Below are 22128 nucleotides of genomic sequence, written 5' to 3' on the forward strand. Positions count from 1 at the left end.
AATAAACTCTCGTCATGTATTAGAAGGGCTGCATGACTTGGCTCAAACGAGCCGCGGGGTACGTGACTTGCTTTTGTTTGTTAATAGTTCCTCCTTGCCAGGACCAGGCCATTTTCTCGAGAAATACTACGTAACGTTCAATGCAGGAGATACCAACTTTAATTGGCAATCTATCGATACAATGTAGCTATCGAGATCCACCAACCAAGGTTCTTAAAAGCTTTAACTTCTTTTAAAAAATAGTAAGAGTAGATATTAGAAAACTATGCGTTATTAAATGAATGTCATCAATGTTTTTACTTATTTCTTTCTTTTCTAAGCATTAGTTGATCACTATCGATTTTTTTATAGACTTAACCACATACAAGAAGAAAATATTGATTCAATTATTATTTTTAAAACGACCAGCGGCAGCCCTATTAGTGGGAGCAAAGCCAAGTTGCATAACTAATGTTTATCTGATGCGGCGAAGTGATTATGTGAATTCTTTTCATTGTGTTCGTCCTATCTTCGCCTAATGTATCACTTTAATTACATTATTTCCCCGTCCACTACATAATCCGCATGCAATTAAATAAAGGTTACGGGCTACACAAACGATCCGGTAACAATGGAACTATGGAAGGATCTTTGATGATCGATAGCTAAGTGTGTTATTTTCAACCGGCTGGTATTAATCGGTCGTGGGAACCCGAAGACAATCTCTATGCAACAATACGGGTACCTATCTAAGTAGTTAGCCCATTGCAACACTGCATTCTAAGTAAAAGATGGTGCGGCTGCGGCAGCGCTTCAAGATATTTAAGAGTTTAGCTTGGCTCGTTTTGACTGTCTAGGCGATTGGCTAGGTTGAAGCCTTTCTGATTCCCTATTTATAATGGTTTAAGTTCCAGTTTTGAATAGCTCCATTATTTAAACATGCAATTTTAATTTACTGTCAATGCTGACATTACCTTAAGGTCAAGGTACTTTGACCCAGTAAGTAAAGGGTAACTTTGGCCCATATGTAAACCACACATAGAAGGGTCTAAATTACTAAATCGTGGGCGATCAGTTAAACCGTTAGGTTAAGTAATCATAATTTCGACGTAATAATAAAATCAGGAATGAGTTAATTTCAATGGACAAAGTTACCTTTCAGGGCTAAATTAACCCAATGTTACGGTACGTCGAATTATCTATCAGTTCGCAAGTCAGTTATTCAGATTCAGATATGGTGCCGGCACAACAAAGTGTTCATAAATATCAGACAACACGACTCTATTTCGAGGGCCGCTAGATGTTGTCAGATATTTTTGCACGCTCGGCTGTGGCAGATAATAAAGCAGGTGACCTGTTATGTATGTATGTAAACTCTTTATTGTACAAAATAAGTAAACAAACAGATGACAAACAATGAAATATATGTACAAAGGCGAACTTATCCCTTTAAGGGATCTCTACCAGTCAACCTTTGAGTGGATGAGAGGAGCATTCAGTCAGGGACATATATTATTTTTCTCGGATGTTATATTTCTTCTACTAATAAATCGCTATTTAGGGACACACATACGCACGCACGCACGCACGCACGCACGCCCCTGACCTGACCGCCGTGACCTGTTATATTTCTTATACTAATAAATTGCTATTTAGGTACGCACACACGCTTATTGTTTTATCTTGTCTCAATGCACGAAGAGAACTCAGACCTTCGGTAATGCATAAATATCCAAGTACTGACCTTCTAGCTTTCCTGTGTAGACCTGTGCCTTGTAGTCCAAGGGGCCCGAGGAGGAGTGGAACTGCGCGCCCTCCGCGAACACCGAGTTTCTATCGGGCTTCAACAGCAACGTGAAGTCCCTGCGCCGAATAACAATCCATTAATTATCAATGAAGATTACCGAACAACGGCTAACCGATACTGGTATTGTCTTTCCCCACCTCGACCTTGGTGGAATCAACGATAGTATTAAGTATCGATGGAGCTATAATAATACTTTCAAGAATTGAATTCGATAGAATCAACGAAGATCTAGCATGTAGCCCCCAAAGGTCTTAAAAAGTAAGCTAAATCTGGATTCATTAAATTCACACTGCTTGTATTATTGTGTATTTATTATTTTATGTCCTATACTACTTCTTACTAGTTGCAATGTTCTCTAAGTCTTAGTGTAGCATAGCATTTAAACAATATTTCGCTTTAAAATTTATAGTGACAAGTTTGACGATTAGTTGATACGAGTATTATGTAAAACTTTCTTGATTAACTAATTACCAAGTGTGAGCGCAAGCCACTACGAATACTGAAAACTATAAAATAAAGTCTTTCTGGAAACACGCCATGAACGTATTACGCGATATAATTCCGAAGGAAGTATCTCTGCCACGAGGAGCCGCGATTGCTTTAGTTTATTGCGTAGTTACTTTTATCAAGTCTTTAAGCAGGTGCCGCACTAACTTCACAGGGAGTTAGCTAAAATCATAAAGTGGTGACGTGCTCGGCTATCATATATCAGAGTTATAGCTGATTTATAGCCTCTACAGCCAGTCGGTAGCTCTTCCACATTTTAATACACTTTCAACTCTCTGCGGTGCTAAATTATAATTAACGTCCTACGTGCCTTATGAACATTATGCTTGGTACTTGTTTCAAGCGAACGGGCGCATTTTCTTTCATAACAATGTAGGCAAGGACAATGTATAAGTACCCTAAAATTCAATGTTGTTTACCTTGACCTGGCTTTGCATTTATAAGGTTTACTCGCCCCTGCTTACAATCCATCTACATAAACCTATTCAAACACAGTTTTAACTTTATAATTAACGACAACCGTGGTGAAAAGCATCGAATCAAGTAATTTCACACAAATAAATAAAAAAAATCCAAAAACAGGGCATCAAGTGTCGTATCTAATGTTGTTAGAGGATAGATAGACAGCCGAAATGTCTCCCTATTTGTCTGGTCTAACTTCGTTACGGGAAAACTTGCGCAGATTCCATCAAATAAAGCCAATGAGAAGTGCTCCCGAAACGTAGCGCCGGGATATGAGTTCTATCCACGTATTTCCTCTTTTCTATTTCATCTAATAAAAGTATGAGATGTAGAAGCAGTATCATAAACAATGGTAGTAAATAGTAACTCGATTATCTTCATACAACAGAAACGTGAAGTTACCATCCCATATGTAATAAAGGTACATAGCAAATGCCCAACGAGGCATAAAAAATATTTCAACCCCACTTATTCATTACGAAATTGACTTAACGGTTTAGAATTTCGCAGGTCTATTGTTTGCCAACCGGATTTCTAACTTGATTAACGAATTAATTACCTGAGTAATTCCGCCGGAGTCTCGCGCCGGAATCGTATACAAACGGTTCCGGGTCAATATTTGACTGAATTCTTCAAGTATCAATGTCACTGATCGAGCGATTCCACAAATTTTGAATTAATGTTGAACCTATTGACTAAGGCACTCACTACGCTAATTATTTCACAGTATATTTCACGTAAATCGATGTGTATGCTGCCAATATTTTGCTTATTTTATATCGAAGAAAAGGTTAAGACAAGTTTCGCGGAAAACTTGAGAGGGATAAACTTACGGTTAGGCTATACTTATTATAGACCGGGCCCGGGGACAAATAACGAAGTTAGTATGCGACCGGCAGCGCGCCGCGACATAATAAATATAATACGTAATTCAATTAAAAACACTATAGGGTGTACGCAAGGTCTTGGAAGTCTGCGGATTCTAACTATATACTGCGCTAGTTATTACAACCCTTCATTCCGTTCATGATGTAGGCATGAAATATGAATAGCAATTTTGTGTTTAAGCTATTTAAGTTGGTTAGTTACTTAAAATCATTATAACTTATAAGATTGATTTCATAATAAATTCATACGCAAGTGCTAACTGGTAATATCTACTGAACATTCAGGTCGATTCGGGATTGAGTGCTCGATGTCGCATTACCAACGGAGCCCTCTAAATGGAAACAAAGTATCCGACGGCGGAGTTCAAGTTTTATTAGCAAGTTGGCCGACATCCGTGGCCGTCCATCCTCATTTGCAGAGGGTAGATCAAAACTGAAAACTCTCCTAAGAAGTTATTAGCAGACGCAATTTCCCGGAGCTATTACTCATTCCGGGAACAAACAGGCATCAGTCGAGACACTCCTGTTCAGTTACGATTACGATGGCAACGGCTTTTACAAAGGTACTTAGACGATTGAATTGTTTGTTTGATACTAATGTCTATATGAAATCTGTTTTTCATAGCGAATCTTTTCATAATTAGCACCATTTCAGGGAAATTTAGACTTGAATATAGTTAGGTTCATTAGTGCAAGAGCATTTGTTAATATCCACTTTCCAGTATCACAAAACTCATTAATTTACTATGTTTAAAATTCGTAACATAGTTTATATATCATATTACTTATTGAACAATTATAAATTTATCGATATGCAGATCAATTAGACAATGTGCATATCAATGCCATTCGTATATTAGCGGCAGCATATCCATAATCCAAGCTTCGAAAACTTCGCTTAAAGTTTACAAATTGTCGGGTCCTTTAAGCCGCAACCGGGAAATACAATTAAACTTGCGGCCAGTTCGACATCCACCTGACCCCCTTCCCCTCCTTTTTTGGGTCCCCGGGGGCTCGGCCGTTTGACCTCTTCGAGATACAATCGAATTAAACAATACATGTATGTGCTCTGACCGCCACCGACACCTTCCCGATTATGAATGGCTGTGTAAACATCCTCAATTAATATTTTAAATGACTTTATCGATAGTTGTTTAATACAAAAAATATATGTATTTCGCTACACAAAGTGCGAGTTTATATATGGGTTATTAGTAATAAGCACAGAAAATGTGATAAATTTAAGTATCTTATAGTCATCGGGTTCTTTTAATCAAAAGGCGTACGAGTACATATAAAATTTATAAAAGCTATATGACGTATCGTAGGGCTTCAAAGTAAATTGGTTTGTGAATGTGTCACACCTTTTTATAAAAGTTTAATTTGCGCTCAGCGGGGGCGTCTCATGTTCACATTAAAATTTTAATCGTACTCAGAGCCGGAGCTTTCAGATTATGTAGTGTCCTTGTGTGGTGGGTATCCACTTCAGGATTATGCTTGCTTATGTAACGTACACTCCACAACATAAACGCAATTTAATCTTTACGGGGTTTCGCGGAGAGGTGTAGTCGGTACACCACTCTCGGACTAGACATGATGGGAGTTTTGGGCGAGTCATGCGTGATATTTAATGAGAAAACTTGTAAATGGAGACACACGCTACCGTCGTAAAATTCATTAATCTATATAAATAAAAATGAATGTTAAAATGTGTGCTAATCGCAAAACTCGGGAACGACTGTCCGATTTCGCTAATCTTTTTTTGTTCGTTGTTCGTTCTGTCTGAACAAATTTCTTATGGAAGAAAATATAGAAAAAATACAACGGGGGTGAACCGCGGGCAACAGCTAGTTTACAATAATATCGGGTTACTTTAGCCCTCAAGGGTAACGAACAGGTGAAAACAGTGTTTGCAGGGCTATGTGCAAAAAACCATGTGCCACATTACTAATGCCAAATATTTTTATTCGTTCGTTCATTCAAAAACCAAATATTTTGAACAACTACACGATGTTGCTGTAGGGTATGCATTATACTGTTAGTTTGTTACTAAGTGGGTAGGTTTCAAGAATAAACCCAGTTAGCTTCCAGCCGGCCTTTCATTGACTTCTCATTGGCGCAGTAGTAGTTTAAATAATAGTTAAAAACATTACAATTGGCTTTAGTTAGTGTGCTAAAGAGTGTTTATATTTCCGTGAAAACAATTACTATAAAAATGCCGATCGGTAAAATCGAGACCTTTGATTTAAATTCCAAGCAATGGCCGGCTTACGTGCGTCGCGTAAATCAGTTTATATTACTGAACGAAATTAAGAATGAGTTGAAAGTGCCTACACTTATAACCGTAGTAGGTGAAGCAACATATTCTTTAATGTGTGACCTCTGCGCTCCGGCCCACCCGGAAAGTAAAACCTACGACGAACTCGTTCAGCTGGTTACGAAACATCTAGAACCTCAACGCTCAGAGATAGCCGAAAGGCACATATTCCGGCAACGCAGACAGAGGCCCGGGGAGACCTTAACGGAATATTTACAAAGCCTGAAACACCTGGCCACTACTTGTAATTTTACAGGAACAGGAAGGCTCGAGGAGGAGCTCCGTGACCAATTCGTTTCGGGAATGGCAAATGAAACTATGAGGTCGAGAATATTCGCAGAAAGGGAGATCAAGTACGGCCAGGCAGTGGAGCTAGCTCTGGCGCTGGAGGCCGCCGAGAAGCATGCGGTGCTGAGCGGGGCGGCGGCGAGCGCGGGCGGCGGCGACGGCGGCGAGGCGGGCGCGGGCCTGCATGCGCTGCGCGCGCGCCGCGGCGGGCCCGGCCCGCGGGGGCCGCCCGCACAGCGGAACGCGGCGGCAGCGGCGGCGGCGCCGGCGCGCGCCGGACAGCTGGTGGCGGCGGCGCGCCTGCTCGAGCGACGGTACAGAGTGTTGGCGGTGCGGTAAAGGACATCGCGCGAACAAGTGCCGGTTTGCGAACTATAATTGTGATCAGTGTCGACAACGCGGACATTTAAAAGTGATGTGTCCGAACGGTGACCGACGTGAAGGTAATCGGGGTCAACACTTCTTGAGTGATAATTCAGAGGACGAGTTTTACAGCATGGATATTGCACGTGAAGGTAACAAACCCTATTTTATAAACATTCAAGTGGACGGGAAAACATTAGAGTGCGAAATCGACACCGGGAGCAGAATATCGGCGATTAACGAACATTGTTATGAACAGTTATTTAAAGATAAGGAATTACAAAGGGATAATTTAATCCTGCGTAGTTACTCTGGCTCACAAATTGAACCTTTAGGTTTTTTGAAAGTAAAAATAGGTTTGAAAAACACGGTGGTGGATAACCTGTCACTGTACGTAATTAGAGGGGTGGCAGGCCGCTATTGGGGCGTGATTGGTTGAGCGCGCTCCAGATAAGTGAAATTAAAATAAACCACATCGTGGAGGATCAGTTCGTGAGTCAGTTGTGTAAAGAGTACCCGGAAGTATTTAGTGCTAAACTGGGGACATGTAAGAAAACTTTAAATTTAGAATTAACAGATTGCGAAGGTGTTTACGTGCGCGCGCGGCCCGTGCCGCTGGCGCTGCGCGCGCGCGTGGAGCGCGAGCTGGCGCGGCTCGAGCGCGACGGGACCATCTACCGGGTGGACCACTCTGACTTCGGAACACCGATCGTGCCCGTGATTAAAAGTAACGGAGAGTTAAGGCTGTGCGGAGATTATAAAATAACTATTAATCCGAAACTTAAACGGGATTTTTACCCTTTGCCGCGTATAGAAGAATTATTCGCGAATTTAAGTAACGGCGAGGAATTTACGAAAATCGACCTTAGGCACGCGTACGAACAGGTGATTTTAACGGAAAACTCACAGCGGTTCACTGCCATAACGACCCACATCGGGACGTTCGCATACCGGCGCACTCCGTACGGACTATCGTGTGTTCCGGAGAAGTTTCAAAAATTAATGGAAGAAACCTTGCGTGGGGTACCCGGTACGGTAGTATTTTTGGACGACATTTGCGTCACGGGTCCGGACCGCCACGCACACTTACGCAATCTGAGAGCCGTATTACAACGTCTCAAGGAAATGGGATTGACTGTTAAACTTGACAAATGTGCATTTCTACAAAAAAGCGTTAATTATTTAGGTTTCATTATTGATAAGAACGGGTTACATCCCGACCCCGCCAAACTCGAGGCGATCACCAGCTTACCTTCGCCTACCGATGTCACACAATTAAAGAGTTTTTTAGGCCTTCTCAACTACTACGGTAAATTTATTCCTAATCTCAGTACATTGTTACATCCGTTGCATGCGCTTTTAAAAAAATGTGACTTGGGTCTGGGATAATAAGTGCGAGCGGGCGTTTAGCGGCGCGAAGGAGGCGCTGGTGAGCGACTGCGTGCTGGCGCACTACGAGGAGGGGCGCGCGCTCGTGCTGGCAGTGGACAGCAGCGCGTACGGCGTGGGCGCCGTGCTGGCGCACCGCTACGACGACGGCAGCGAGCGGCCCGTCAGCTGTGCCTCGCGGACGCTCAATGACGCCGAAAAAATTACAGCCAGCTCGACAAAGAGGCGCTGGCTATTTTTTTTGGAGTGACGAAACATCACCAATACCTCTTTGGGAGGCAATTCGTACTTCGTACCGACCATAAACCCCTCATGTACATTTTTGGCGAAAGGAAAGGCATACCGCAGACGGCGGCCAGCAGGCTTCAGCGTTGGGCTACGCGGCTGGCGGGCTACGATTATAAGATTCAGTTTGTGAGGTCGGCGGAGAACGGCCCGCCGACTCGCTTTCGAGGTTGCCGCTGCCACGCGAGCGGCGTCCCACCTCGGATATGGCATACATAAATACCATTATAGAGACGATACCGATTAATTTTAAGGACATAGCTAAAAATACTAGGAATGATCCTTTGCTATGTAAAATATTAGGGTACATTATGTTCGGTTGGCCATTATCACCTAGTAGTGACGATGAAAAAATATTTTTTGCCCATAAAGATGAGTTATATACCGAGTTGGGATGTATCCTGCTAAAATATAGAATCGTGATTCCATCAAAACTAAGACCAGAAGTTTTAAAGGAGATTCACTCGGGGCACTTAGGGACAAACAAAATGAAAAATATTGCTCGCAACTATGTGTACTGGCCGGGCATCGACCAGGACGTGGAAGCGTGCGCGCGCGCGTGCGCCGCGTGCCGCTCCGTGCGCGACGCGCCCGCGCGCGCCCCGCTGCACCCCTGGGAGTTCCCCTGCACCCATGGCGGCGTGTTCATGCTGATTTTTTCGACTGTGCAAGTAAAAGGTTTTGGTAATAGTAGACGCACACTCGAAATGGATAGAGGTTTTGTTTATGTCCGGAACTACAGCTTCATCCACGATTAAAGCGTTCCGGTCAGTTTTCGCGCGCTTTGGACTTCCGTCCCAACTGGTGACTGATAATGGTCCACCGTTCTCATCTGAAGAGTTCAATGATTACTGTTGTAAAAAATATTAAGCATACCACTTCGGCGCCGTACAGACCGCAGGCCAACGGGGAAGCAGAGAACGCAGTGAAGACCGTAAAGAAAGCGATCAAACGGGCAGTCTTTGAAGGCGAAGACCATATGGTCGCATTGAATAGGTTCCTTTTCCAGTACAGAAACACTGAGCACGCGACGACAGGAGTCGCACCGGCAGTAGCGCTGCTGGGGCGGCGATTGCGCGGGCGCCTCGACGCGCTACGTCCGGACGCGACAGTGGCAGCGGCCGACGCGCAGCGCCGCCAAGCAGAAGCCTCTGGAGGCCGGCTTCGACCACTCAATGTGGGAGACGCCGTCCTCACGCGCGATTACTCGCACAAGGGTAACAAATGGCCGAAGGCCAGATTGTGGCTACGACCGGTCCCGTGTCATACAAGGTGGATATGGGGAATAGTATAGTATGGCGTAGGCATCAAGACCAAATAATACCTTTGAGGGCGGGAACCGGCACTCTTTGTCTATGTCGCGTGCCAGTATACTACCGGAAGAAGGAAACCTAAGTTCTGACGGCGTCGAGGAGGATACGGCGGCGGAAGCGGCCACGAATCGGCGGTGGGCGAAGTGGGCACAGCGTCGGCTGCAAAATCGGACGCAGAGTCAGAGTACGGGGATGCGGTAGAGGGGTCAGAAGAAGAGACTCAACAATCGAACGCAAATACCCCGCTCCCGGTTACCGCTTCCGCACGCACCATCCGTGCCTACCGGAGGGCTCACACTAGATATAAATTAATTATCTGAAATGCTAAAATCGATTGTGTGTCTCAATTAGCAGAATTGTTATCCAGACATTCGTTTTAATATGTTGTATTTTGGATAAGTATATCTAGAATTGGTGGTGGGATATGTAGGGTATGCATTATACTGTTAGTTTGTTACTAAGTGGGTAGGTTCAAGAATAAACCCAGTTAGCTTCCAGCCGGCCTTTCATTGACTTCTCAGTTGCTTAGTTAATTTAAGATATAAACGTGCCTGCACCGCTACGCATGCCGATTTGAAATAATTTATTGAATCAGGCATTACTTTGCAGAGGTCCAAATCAATGAACTAAAAGAATTTCTTTGCTCACCCGCGACCTTATGATAGCTGAGTTTATGCAATATACGCGTGTTCATGTAGTTCCTCCACCTCCACTCTACACTGTAAGATTACACACAAACCCATCTATCATCACCGCCACACTACACTCACGCGTTTCGAACTCCACCGGAGCTCATCTTTAGAGCAACACGACCGTAAATCGTTAGAAACATGCATATCAAAAAAAAAACAGTCCATCCGTTTGAGGGCTACGATGCCACAAACAGACAAACGGACAGACTTTGGCGTCAAATTTATAACACCCCTATTTTTGCATCGGTGGGTAAATAAACTAAGACGAAAACAATAAAAGTGCACGATCGTTTTTCACAGAACCACAAAGTACCAAATACCTGCGTCCAGTAACTTCTTAAAAACTTTCAGACCGATTGTTGGGAACTCGAAGACGAGCGAATAGTTCAGGTGAAGTTACTAACAAAATTCCAGAACTTTATTTTTACTGGTGGCGCAATACTAATATTTCCTCAGAACAAAAAGGTTCACTGTTAGACTTGAACTAAGATTGGTTAAATGATTACAGAAATTTCCCGTAAATTCGAGGATTGTTCATTTTAACTAATGAAATTATATAACTAACAGAAGAAACAGTAAATACCATTGATCAAGCTTAGTTCAAGTGTAACAGTGAGTGAGTCGATGCCATTAACGGCTAAAGAGTTCCGTCCTGCAGAGACGATCTTGGCTGGACCACCAGGATGTCACTACCAGATCTTTGAATTGTCACCAGATTTATGCCAAATTTGGAAAGTTAAACACATACATTATAAGTTAAATAAAAGCTTGTTAACCTCCTAACGCCCCAGTCAAATTTTCGATTTATGAATCATCAAACTTATGTCATTTATGATAGAGTTTGATTTTAAATTACAACAAGTCCTTTATTAAGGACTGGGCGTTCGGAGGATAAAATAATCTAACTATATATGCGATTCAAAAATATTAATCTCATAATAATTTTAAGAGAAAATGTCGCCGATTATATCATGTGAAGGAGGCGCATCTTTGCGGGCTCCGACGGCGTAACCGGGCGATGTAATTACATTTACTTACACCTTTTACACTTTTTATGGCTTTATATTCGCAAGTACCTCTTTGTGCTTGGCAACAAGCGGCAGGTTGATAGAAAACGATAAGCGGTGTCTTAGTACCTACAGGTAATTATGGTTTCTACTAAATTCAAAAACGAAACCTATTAAAAAATATTTAATTACCCATGACCAAGGATCGTAAAATGCGGGCAATATCTATTGAAATGACGTATGACAATTATAACAGGCCGATATGAACGGGCAGGGCAGGGATCATAAATGACCATAGGGCTGGCGCATTTCTGGCCCAATGTGTTGGTATCACAATATATCCAATGTATCAAATATCATCTAAATACATCTACCTGTTTCAGCTTGAAGAAGTGACAAGAATAAAAACAATCACAAACTAACGTATATTTAGAATATTGAAACAGTAAATATCATAAATACTGTTCAACCCAGCTAAGGTCCCTAGAGACTGAGAGGCTCAGTCTCTTAGAGTACTCTGCATTAATTAGTTTATTTGATCTTTGGGCACAGTTTGGGAAGTTCACTCTATGTAACCTACACATCAATACAAGAAGTACCTAAGAAGTTTGTTCTTATAGACACAAGCCGCAAACATGACCAAGCCATTTTTTTTTGTCTAAACAACTTACTTTTATCCTATCATGTGAGCGCTATTTATCATAGCATTGAATGTATTATGCGCTGAATTAAAAACGATGTACCGTTGTTACACAACAACGCCTAAAACATCCGAAAATTACAGTAATTTTATTAATCTCGTTCCATTGAGCTTAAATTGAACACCGCGCCATAGACTGTGGAGATTGAGCTAACTCAAACGTCCCTAACAATCTAAATTTAAATACGTACCTATTGTGCCATAGACAAGTAAGTTAAGTGCGTCGTTCGCCAGATTATGAAGTTCCGCCATCAGAGCTGTTGAATATGTAAGCGAATCATATCTGTTTGGTATATTCAAGAGGATGAGCTCTGGGCGCCTTAGACTTGGTATTTGGTTGTAAGTAATTAACAACTTTAAGGACGTTGACTTTCAATAAAATTAAGGTGTTAAAAAGCAATTTAATATTGAACTAACAACGTTTTAACCTGCTAAATCTTGGTAGCGTGAAAGGTTTGAATCAACCAATTATTGAATTAATATTCAAACATAAAATACAAAAAGAACCGGCCAAGTGCAATTCGGATTCGCACACGAAGGGTTCCATACCATTACAACAATAGACATTAGCAATAAAAAACACGTTTGTCGTATAGAAGCCCCCCTTAAATATTTATTTTATTCTGTTTTTAGTATGTGTTTCTGTGAAAAATTCATCTGTCTAGCTATCACGGTTCATGATATACAGCCTGGTGACAGACGGACGGACAGCGGAGTCTTAGTAATAGGGTCCCATTTTTACCCTTTGGGTATGGAACCCCAAAAACAACAAACGGTGTATTTTATGTTTGGCGGATATGGTCCTGAAGTACGATTCAAACATGTACATTTATATTTTTGTCCAAATGATTACCTACTTAATAAAGCTACTAAATTTTCTATCCGTGCATGTTTTAAATTCCCAAATTAAGCAATAGCGAGCAACATAAACTAACCTAGGTACGTATACCCATAACTGTTGTCACCAATTAAGTCAAATACAACAAACAAAAGAAAATTATACGTTTCCCGTAGTTCATATTATCTTCAACAACTAAAATTAAATTAAATACCCAAAAACGGTTTAGTAAAATAACAAGGATCTGTAATTATTTGCTTCAACAAAAGTTTATTCGAGCCCATTTACCTTAAAAGCCTCATGAACGCGTGACGTAATCTACGTTACTCTACTTACTTTATTTACTTTACTGTATAAATAATAATGATCATATAAAATGTTTTCGTGAACATAAAATTCATTCAACCTTTAAATACCAGTTTATTAAATATTCGAAGGTAATTGTGTTAGATAATCGGTAGGATGGCCAGCGTCGTAACGAGGAAGGTATTAAGAGTTTTCGCGTTGCTCGATTAGCCGTGATTTTTCCGTGTCATTTAGCTAAGTGTGGACTGGTCTTGAGCACAGTATAAATCCAGTAGGTAAACTACAAACAGCGCGCCAAATTAGCTCTTCAATATGAACGTGTACACAGCAGTAGTGTGTAGTGAGCATTTTACTTAGGTAACCTGGGAGTAAGAGATGCGCGAGTTATATCTTCGGACGCTATAACCCTCGTGTACTCAAGCTTGTGGGCACTAACTAGCGGTTTTAGGTTTGCTATCACTGACATCTGTAAAAAAATAGGCAACCCGATGGGAATCGCGTTGATACATCACCACAACACTGTATAGCAGTTTAGTATTAATTCTTAATGAATAATAATGAGTCTCAACTCACCCGTGACAGCGGGCAGGCGGATCCACTTGGAAGAGTTAAAATTTTGTAGATTATCTACAATATATTATACAGTGTATTATTGCCAGACATTTCACGTTTTGGAACCAACTAACCTAACTAAACACGAATTCAAATGCTATTTTAAAGCACAAAGAGTATTTTTTACGGTCCCATTTAGAACAACGCTGCGTTTTGACATGAGCCACTTTACTGTTGAGTGGTACAAACAATAATCAGTAGATAAACACGCGCAATTTCCTATTTCTTTTTAATAAGAACTCAGAGCACTGGACTGATCCTAAAAAGTATTTCATTGAAACAGAGGACACTACCCTGATTATAATAAGCTCCTTTTCATCCCGAGAAAGCTCGAAGATCCCGCCGGACGTAAAAGCTAATAATAGTAAATTTTATAGTACGAGTAAATAAAGATACTACTTGAATTTAATAATGGCGATGTCCTGCACGGCGTGGGTATTTTTCATTGGTGTGGGTGAATACGAATTGGGAGCCTAAATTTTGTAAATAAATTGAGCAGTCACCATTACAAGTAATTCTAAGATACTCCCATGTACCACAAAGTTCAGCACCAACAGTTTTACTACACATGTAGTATTAATGCAGGCCTGCCCTTACATAACCACGCCGTAGTTGGATTAGTTGCGGCGCTTGGGGCATGCAACTTATTTACCCCGCCAACTTTACCCCACTCAGGGTCAAAACAAACAAGGACAAAGCGCGGACGGTAATAAATGAATAATGCAATGATGAGCTACTGTATTTATACATTAGCAGCTAGTAAAGGACGAAGTGAGTGAACTGCTAGATGTGAAGATGATTTTTTTTAAATATTTCGCAAAGTCGATAGTACGCTTTCAGTTATGTATTTGAACAGCAATTTCAGAGCGAAGTAAGATTTATTGTAAAGATAAAAAAATATTTACATCGCTGAGTACTTTAGAGACTAAAATATTTATACTTTTTCAGACGCTGATCCTCTTGTATATGTAAATATTTGGTGTAGGTTTGCAGTACAAAAGGTCGACTTCTCAAAAAATCTTGAACTTTGCCAAGGACGTGAGAACGTGGCCTTTGGTCCGTTACAAAGTTTAAAAAGCACCCCGGGGACATCTTCAGGAATCTTTTTAGAGACGCTGCATCGCTTAAAACTGAAGGCAGTATCAAATTCACGACGGAAATAATTACAGGTAACACTTAAAAATAATGAAAAATAAATAGGTTTTTAATTAAATTGAAAACAAAAATACTGAATCTTCTTTTGTTCAAAGACTCATGTACCAAGTAATTGTTTCAGTTAGGTATAACACATAGTGTTTTGAAATTAATCCTGGATATTTGAGGAGATCGACGAGTTGATTTGATTGAGTTCCCCTGTAAAGGTTTCTAAACGGATTTTTTGATAAAAAAAATGTAATCATATCTTTGGCGTAGTACTTAGTTTGACCAGTTTGAACATCAACCAATGTACAATCAAGTGCAAAAATAAGTATCTATCTATTCGAACCACTTAAAACTACGTTACACGGCCTTATTACGTCGGAATAAGTCTGTGGTACTTATTTTTGAAATTTTGAATAACTTCATATTTTTACACTTGACTGTACTTATGGAAACATCTGTCAACCAGTCACCATCCTATCATAAAAAAAAAATAACACGAACAATCAACCCCTTTCAATCCACACCCAAACGAGTATCTGGGTGAACTTTTGGTCACTGAGCGTAAAACATGTCAATTTGTAGGCGCCGCAATTGCAAAAACTTTGCATCAAAAACTCTTAAAAAATATAGGATTAAGTAATTCATGTGCGAAATTACATTTGAAATTTACCACGAGCTTTACGGTGAAGGAAAATATCATGGAGAAACCTGCACAAACCTGCGAAGCCCAATCCGCACTGGGCCCGCGTGGGAACTACTGCCCAAGCCCTCTCATTCTGAGAGGAGGCCTGTGCCCAGCAGTGGGACGTATATAGGTTGGGATGAAAATTCCATGTTAATATATAGATATAGATTGTTAGCGATAAAACATTTGATTGAGCTTTGCCGTTGTTGGGTAAAAATGGGGTTTCAACTCTCATAATATTTAGTACCTGGGCGACCGAGTTCCGCTCAAGCTAAAACTCGGTAACCAGCGTTTTCCCAGAGATAAGACCAAGTTAGATCGATTTTTCATCCCCGAAAACCATCAAAATTTCATCGAAATCGTTGGAGCTGTTTCCGAGGTTCTGATTATATATATACAAGAATTGCTCGTTTAAAGGGTATTCGATATTAGGTAGACAAAAAGGGATTTTTCGAAATTCCTACTCCCACGGCACGGGATAGGGAATAAGTGGGATTATATTTGAAGCCACTACGCCGTTCTTAAAGGATCAAAGGATCAATACTGTTATTAAAGATTGACAGGCAGTTTCAATACCCGATTGTGATCCATGTTCAATTATTTGATGTTGACTCATTAATGAAATCCGAGCAAGGGCTCGAGATCAATTTAACTAACAAATAGCTTGTGTTGCGTTAATTTAATGATCTGTCAGCCCAAGCCAGTAACTCAAACTGCTAACTTCTGTCTTCTCATCCAGTTCTCATCTCATTTACATATCTACCGACCTTTGTCTAAGGCTGATTAACGAAAACATTCTCTATTCAGAATCGCTGCAAATTGTATAACTTGGACGTTTTACTATTGCGTCAAGGTCTTTTGCTTTTAGTAAACTTACATCAGGTAATTTAAGAACAGGAACAAAATATTTATAACGCATCTATGCTATTTGGTACATAGGTACCAAAGTTTTGGCAAATAAAACACAAAACAAAGAAGCTAGATAGGACTTTGCCGATGTAGCAGGTAACCGATAGTAAATCATGTATGAGTCAGGACTATGGGAGTCAATTCTTTATAGTCAGAATATTTTCATTTTTTTCTAAGTTTGATAGCGAACTAGGTGGACAGACTTGTTGTCGGTTAATAATAGACGAATTTAACACTGTCCCTCTTGCAAATTAGAGCTACCAAATCTCAAATTCAGTGAATAAGCTATACTCCATTTCGTAGCCGGCTGTCCAATGGAGAACGTTTTAATTAAGCGAATGGAGCCCACCGCTGAACTCGATACATTTACAAATGGATTAGTTCCCAACACATTCGATTGCCTTTACTAGCAGTGGCAGTGCGATTGGTAATCGGAAAGCAGTTACTTATCTATACTGGCGGAATCGGAACTGGAATGGCGTCTGCAGATCAGGAGACGAGCTTTCGGTAGGCCTCCAACAAGATAGAGCGACGACCTGGTTAAGATCGCGGGATCGCGGTGGATGCGAAAAGCACAAGGCCGGTCTTAGTGGAGAGCCTTGGGGGAGGCCTATGTCCAGCAGTGGACGTCTTTCGGCTGACATAATGATCTATACTACGCTTTATGCATTCACACTAACCTGCTTTAGATATTAAATGCAATTACCTACTGTTTACCTGTCGATATCGAGATCGAACAATGTGGTCAGCTCAAACATATCGTAGACTTATTAAGGATATGATACATAATAAGCTCCCAATGTATTGAAACAAAAAGCTTGATTTAACTTGCGAAACTTAGTTTAATTAGTTAATTATTTAGCTTAGGTATGCTTCTTTTGCTTAATACGTAATTACTTCAAATAATAGTAAACCCTGCTAGTCCCTTTTTATTTATACGCAAAAAAAGTTATATTTATTTAGTCTATTTGTTTTTGTATAATTAACTTAATGTCGCCAACAACATCTTCGGAAATCTCCTTTACATAATTTATTCCTATGTTATTATAAAATTATATCTTTCTAATTAATGACAGATATTACCTACAGTGTATAATTCATAAAATTATGTCAAGAATGTTTACATTTCCTCGAGTGCAAACAAATGGACTAAGTTTATGAGAATGGTAGATAATTTGCATAGAAACGACGCCTTGTACTAACATAATAATATATGTAAGTATTTGATGCTAATCTGATAGGGTATAAAGGAGCAAACTCGAAACTCAAATTATGGGTTAATTATGGAATTAGTATTTGTATGGCATAATGTCAGTCATACTCGTAGGAGTACAACGAGTAAAACGGTTTTTTTTGTTTTTTCCGTACAATAAAAAGGGTTTTGAGTGCCTTGATACTATACACACACGTTGATAATTGACTTATTCTAGGAACGAATCGGTGTGTATTAAATAGCCGCTTGTTAATAACAAGAGGATTAACTACAAGTGTAAACAGGCCAATCAACTTTTTTACCGACACAAATCTGTCCGCGACATTTTTCAAACAATTGCAGATTTTTTTAAGTAAACATGTTTTTTCTGTAATATAATAGATGGTGTACATGAATACATGCCATCCTACGTAAGTTAAACCTATTAAACCGTGAAATATCTTGTTGGAAGTACGATTTTTTGGTAACGCCAGAGACAATTTTGGTAACGCAGGAGACGCCCAAAGTGTCGGTAAAATAGTTGATTGGCCCAAACATCAATTACGTATACAAACCATGCCCAATGATCGTAATTTAATATCTCAAGCGGGACGGGAGGGATGGAAGAACCCAGAAAATCCAGCTAAAGTTTTTCGTTTTTGTAGGTTCAGCTCAGGCGGAATCTGTTTACCTGCGGGTATTTGGGCCATCAATCATTTTCGCGCAACTCCAACAAATATAAACAGGCGAAAACTCAAACGTGACGATTGATTATGACGCGCGTTGACTGATTCGACGCATTAGCTGTTTAGTCAAGACTCGAACAAAGTGACAATTTTAAATCGGGAATCGGGAATACATATATAGGTACTATGCCTGAGTATTTAGCCCAGTTTTTTCGGATTTAACCCGTCACGTGTCCTAGATACTACATTAGTCCCTAACTTTTTTGTGCGAGAAATGTCCTAGAGACTACTGGTAGTGACGGGTTAAAGGATAGTAGCAAAAAAAGTAGAAAAACCGACCGAGTGCAAATCGGACTCGCGCACGAAGGGTTCTGCACCGCACGCATTATCTATACAATAGGTATTAGACATAAGCAAAAAAAACGGCAAAAAATACAGTTTGTTCTATGGGAGCCCCCCTTTAATATTTATTTTATTTTAATTTCATTATTTATTTTTAAAGTGATTATACAACTAAATACTGTGAATATTTCAAGCGTCTACCTGTTGCCGTTATTAATATCAAGCAAAAAACGGCAAAAAGATCACGTTTGTTGTATGGGAACCCCCCTTAAATATTTACTATATTCTGTTTTTAGCATTTGTTGTTATAGCGGCCACAGTTATACATGATCTGTGAAAATTTCAACTGTCTAACTATCACGGTTCATGAGATACAGTCTGGTGACAGACGGACGGACGGACGGACAGCGAAGTCTTAGTAATAAACCCGCGCGAAAGCGCGAAAAAAGTTTAAGGAATTAGATAGAATCGTTCAAATTAGTCGATTCATCTCAGAAGGATGAAAAGACGAAAATCCCTAAGTTACTTTTTCGTTATTACTATTATTTGTTATTATGTGGTATTGTTATAATATGTGATTATATTCCATGTTTTCTAATTTACAGCGCATTGATGTGAACTGAAAAGCTGTAATTTTCATTGGTTTATGAATAAATATGTTCAAATTTGTTACACCGAAAAATAAATTAATACAACCTCTTTACTGACTGACTGTTTTTTATGACTATACTTGCTTTATAATCCTATTTTACGACTTTGACGTAAGACGCCGGAGGGCTACAAATCTTTACCAAATTGCAAGTCAATTCGATCACTGGAAGTGGGTAAATTCGATTTAAAACAACTGCGGTAAGTACATAACGATCATTGCAAGTTAAATATATTTTTTGTAAAAAAGTAACTTACTTATAATAAATCATCAGCAATCATCAACAACACTTATATGATGTTGAGCGATTAGGTATGATACGGATTGCCAAAATCTTTTTCGACGTCTTATTTCTTGATGCATGAGCTTAAGTTTACTCCTAACTCAATTTATTATGCATTTTGCGAAGCGTAGCACAAATTCTCTAGAGTCCTGTTCATGAATATTTATAATACGAATGTCATTGCTACTAAAATATCTGTAGATAAGTCAAAATAACAATTCGTAGGTATGTTTGTTCTCGAGTCTGAGATGTTTATTATGTACCTACTATTCTTTACTAATAGCAGTAGTATAAGTTTATAGTTAACCAATTATATAACGAAAATTAAAGTTGAAATGCCAAAATTTTGAAAATATCCCGTGAGATTTCTCAAAAATTACAAGGAGGCTGACTTTCGTGCACTGAAAGACTGTGCTGCGGCTTGCCACAGCATCGTGTTAAATGTAGCCCCTTTTTTAGGGTTCCGTACCCAAATGGTAAAAATGGGGCCCTATTTCTAAGAATTCCCTGTCCGTCTGTCTGTCACCAGGCTGTATCTCGTGAACCGTGTTAACTAGATAGTTGAAATTTTCACAGATGATGTATTTCCGTTGCCGCTATAACAACAAATACCTACTAAAAACAGAATAAAATAAAAAATTAAGGGGGGCTTTCATACAGCAAACGTGTTTTTTTTGCCGTTTTTTGCTAGTGTCTAATGTTGTATACCTAGATCATCATCATCATCATCCCAGCCTATATACGTCCCACTGCTGGGCACAGGCCTCCTCTCAGAATGAGAGGGCTTGGGCAGTAGTTCCCACGCGGGCCCAGTGCGGATTGGGAACTTCACACACACCGTTGAATTGCTTCGCAGGTTTGTGCAGGTTTCCTCACGATGTTTTCCTTCACCGTAGAGCTCGTGGTAAATTTAAAATGAAATTCCGCACATGAATTTCGAAAAACACAGGTGCGAGCCGGGGTTTGAACCCGCGATCCTCTGCTTGAGAGGCCATAGGTCAAACCACTCTGCCACCACGGCTTGACCTAGATAATGGTCCGGAACCCTTCGTGCGCGAGTCCGACTCGCACTTGGCCGGTTTTCTTGCTTTATTTTAAAACCGACTTTAAAAAACGTAGCTATTATAAATATGTTTTATTTTTCTTACCTGTTGTGCGCGCGGAAGGAGAGGCGCAGGGTGTCTTGCGCGGGCGCGGGCGCTTCGCGACGGCGGCGCACGCGCTCGTACGCGGCCGGCTGCCAGTGCCGCACGAACGGCGTCAGCGACACCCCTGCAACAAACACCATCTTTTTCACACTCGTGCTTTTACTCTAATATCATGCATAAAAGATGGGTCGAAGAGAATGAGATAAGATAATAATCTAATATCTTTCTATGTGTTATGTACTGTGAAACGGAATGATTCGGATAAAATTGGGGTCACTCACTAATAATTTTTAAATCGGTTGAAAATCAATATTATCCATACAAAGAAAGTTTTTGACACGTAGACGACAAGAACATCGATCTATATATCGAATCATTCAGTTTCATTTATTAACCAAGCGAAATTTTTTGACTTTTACCTACCTACCTATTTTTCATGAATTAAAATCGAATTGGTTGTCTGTGCGGGCAGAACATTATGGCTGATACCACTGTGGCAGCTGATGTCATTTAATGCCAGTTTTATAAACGCGCACTAATAAAATTGGCATTATGGAAAAGTTCAGAATCCACCAATCTCTAAGTCTGGCCTGATTAGGTGTGCTCATTTGGCATACATTTGACATGATTTCAGGGCCCGTCAGTTTTCATTTCAATAGCAAACTATTGGACGTAAAAACTGACTTCAACAGCTAACCAGCTAAGCAAATTCGTTACAGTTCCAAAACTCGTTTCCGAAATATGTAAATGTTCAACTGCTACGGTGCAGAACGAATCGTGATCAAAAGAATGTACATTACACGGACGGCTTTTACGCGTAAAATCATGAAGGGAACCAAGCCAAACAAACTGAACCAATTTAAAATAGTTTTTCGGAAAGCGGTGTGCAGTGATTGAGCTCGTGACAGTAGGTAGGTAGGTAATACTCGTAGCAAATAATTAAATTAAGTCGACGACCGCCCCGCCGGTCGGGTTGGTAAAATGTTTAACTAACACAACGTCAATATTTGCCTGAAAATTTTCGGTACGTTCATGGACTTAGTACGCTAACGTCGGTGGGGTATTATTCGAACAAGAATTATGCTCAATTATAACTTAATTGTCGGAAGTAGCTCTTACTTTTATTATAAAATTAACAGCCAAAGTTTCTAAGTTTGTGAGACAAGAAAGCGACCCAGTCGGGTTTCATTGGGAATGTTTCGTACTCTTTTTTGAGTAAGTAATAGGCCACTGAAATTTGAGAGTTTCTAGAAAGGGAAGCATCTCTAAGTATCAGAGGAGCAATGATTCATTTATTAATGGATTCGTTGCGGGCGGCGCCACATTTACATGAAACGAT

General features: G+C 40.2%; 1 protein-coding gene across 1 annotated transcript in view; it reads right to left on the bottom strand.

Annotated features, from left to right (window-relative positions):
- Nucleotides 1–22128, bottom strand: part of LOC141427314 (uncharacterized) — a 293055-nt gene that overhangs the window by 17032 nt on the left and 253895 nt on the right. Inside the window, exons 2-3 of the mRNA XM_074086646.1 lie at nucleotides 20790–20913; nucleotides 1724–1842 (exon numbers count right to left, since the gene is read on the bottom strand). Of these exons, the coding sequence (XP_073942747.1) occupies nucleotides 1724–1842; nucleotides 20790–20913 (243 nt within the window). The remainder of the gene's footprint in view (nucleotides 1–1723; nucleotides 1843–20789; nucleotides 20914–22128) is intronic.

This window comes from Choristoneura fumiferana, chromosome 4 (assembly GCF_025370935.1).
Source record: "Choristoneura fumiferana chromosome 4, NRCan_CFum_1, whole genome shotgun sequence".
Lineage (NCBI taxonomy): Eukaryota > Metazoa > Arthropoda > Insecta > Lepidoptera > Tortricidae > Choristoneura > Choristoneura fumiferana.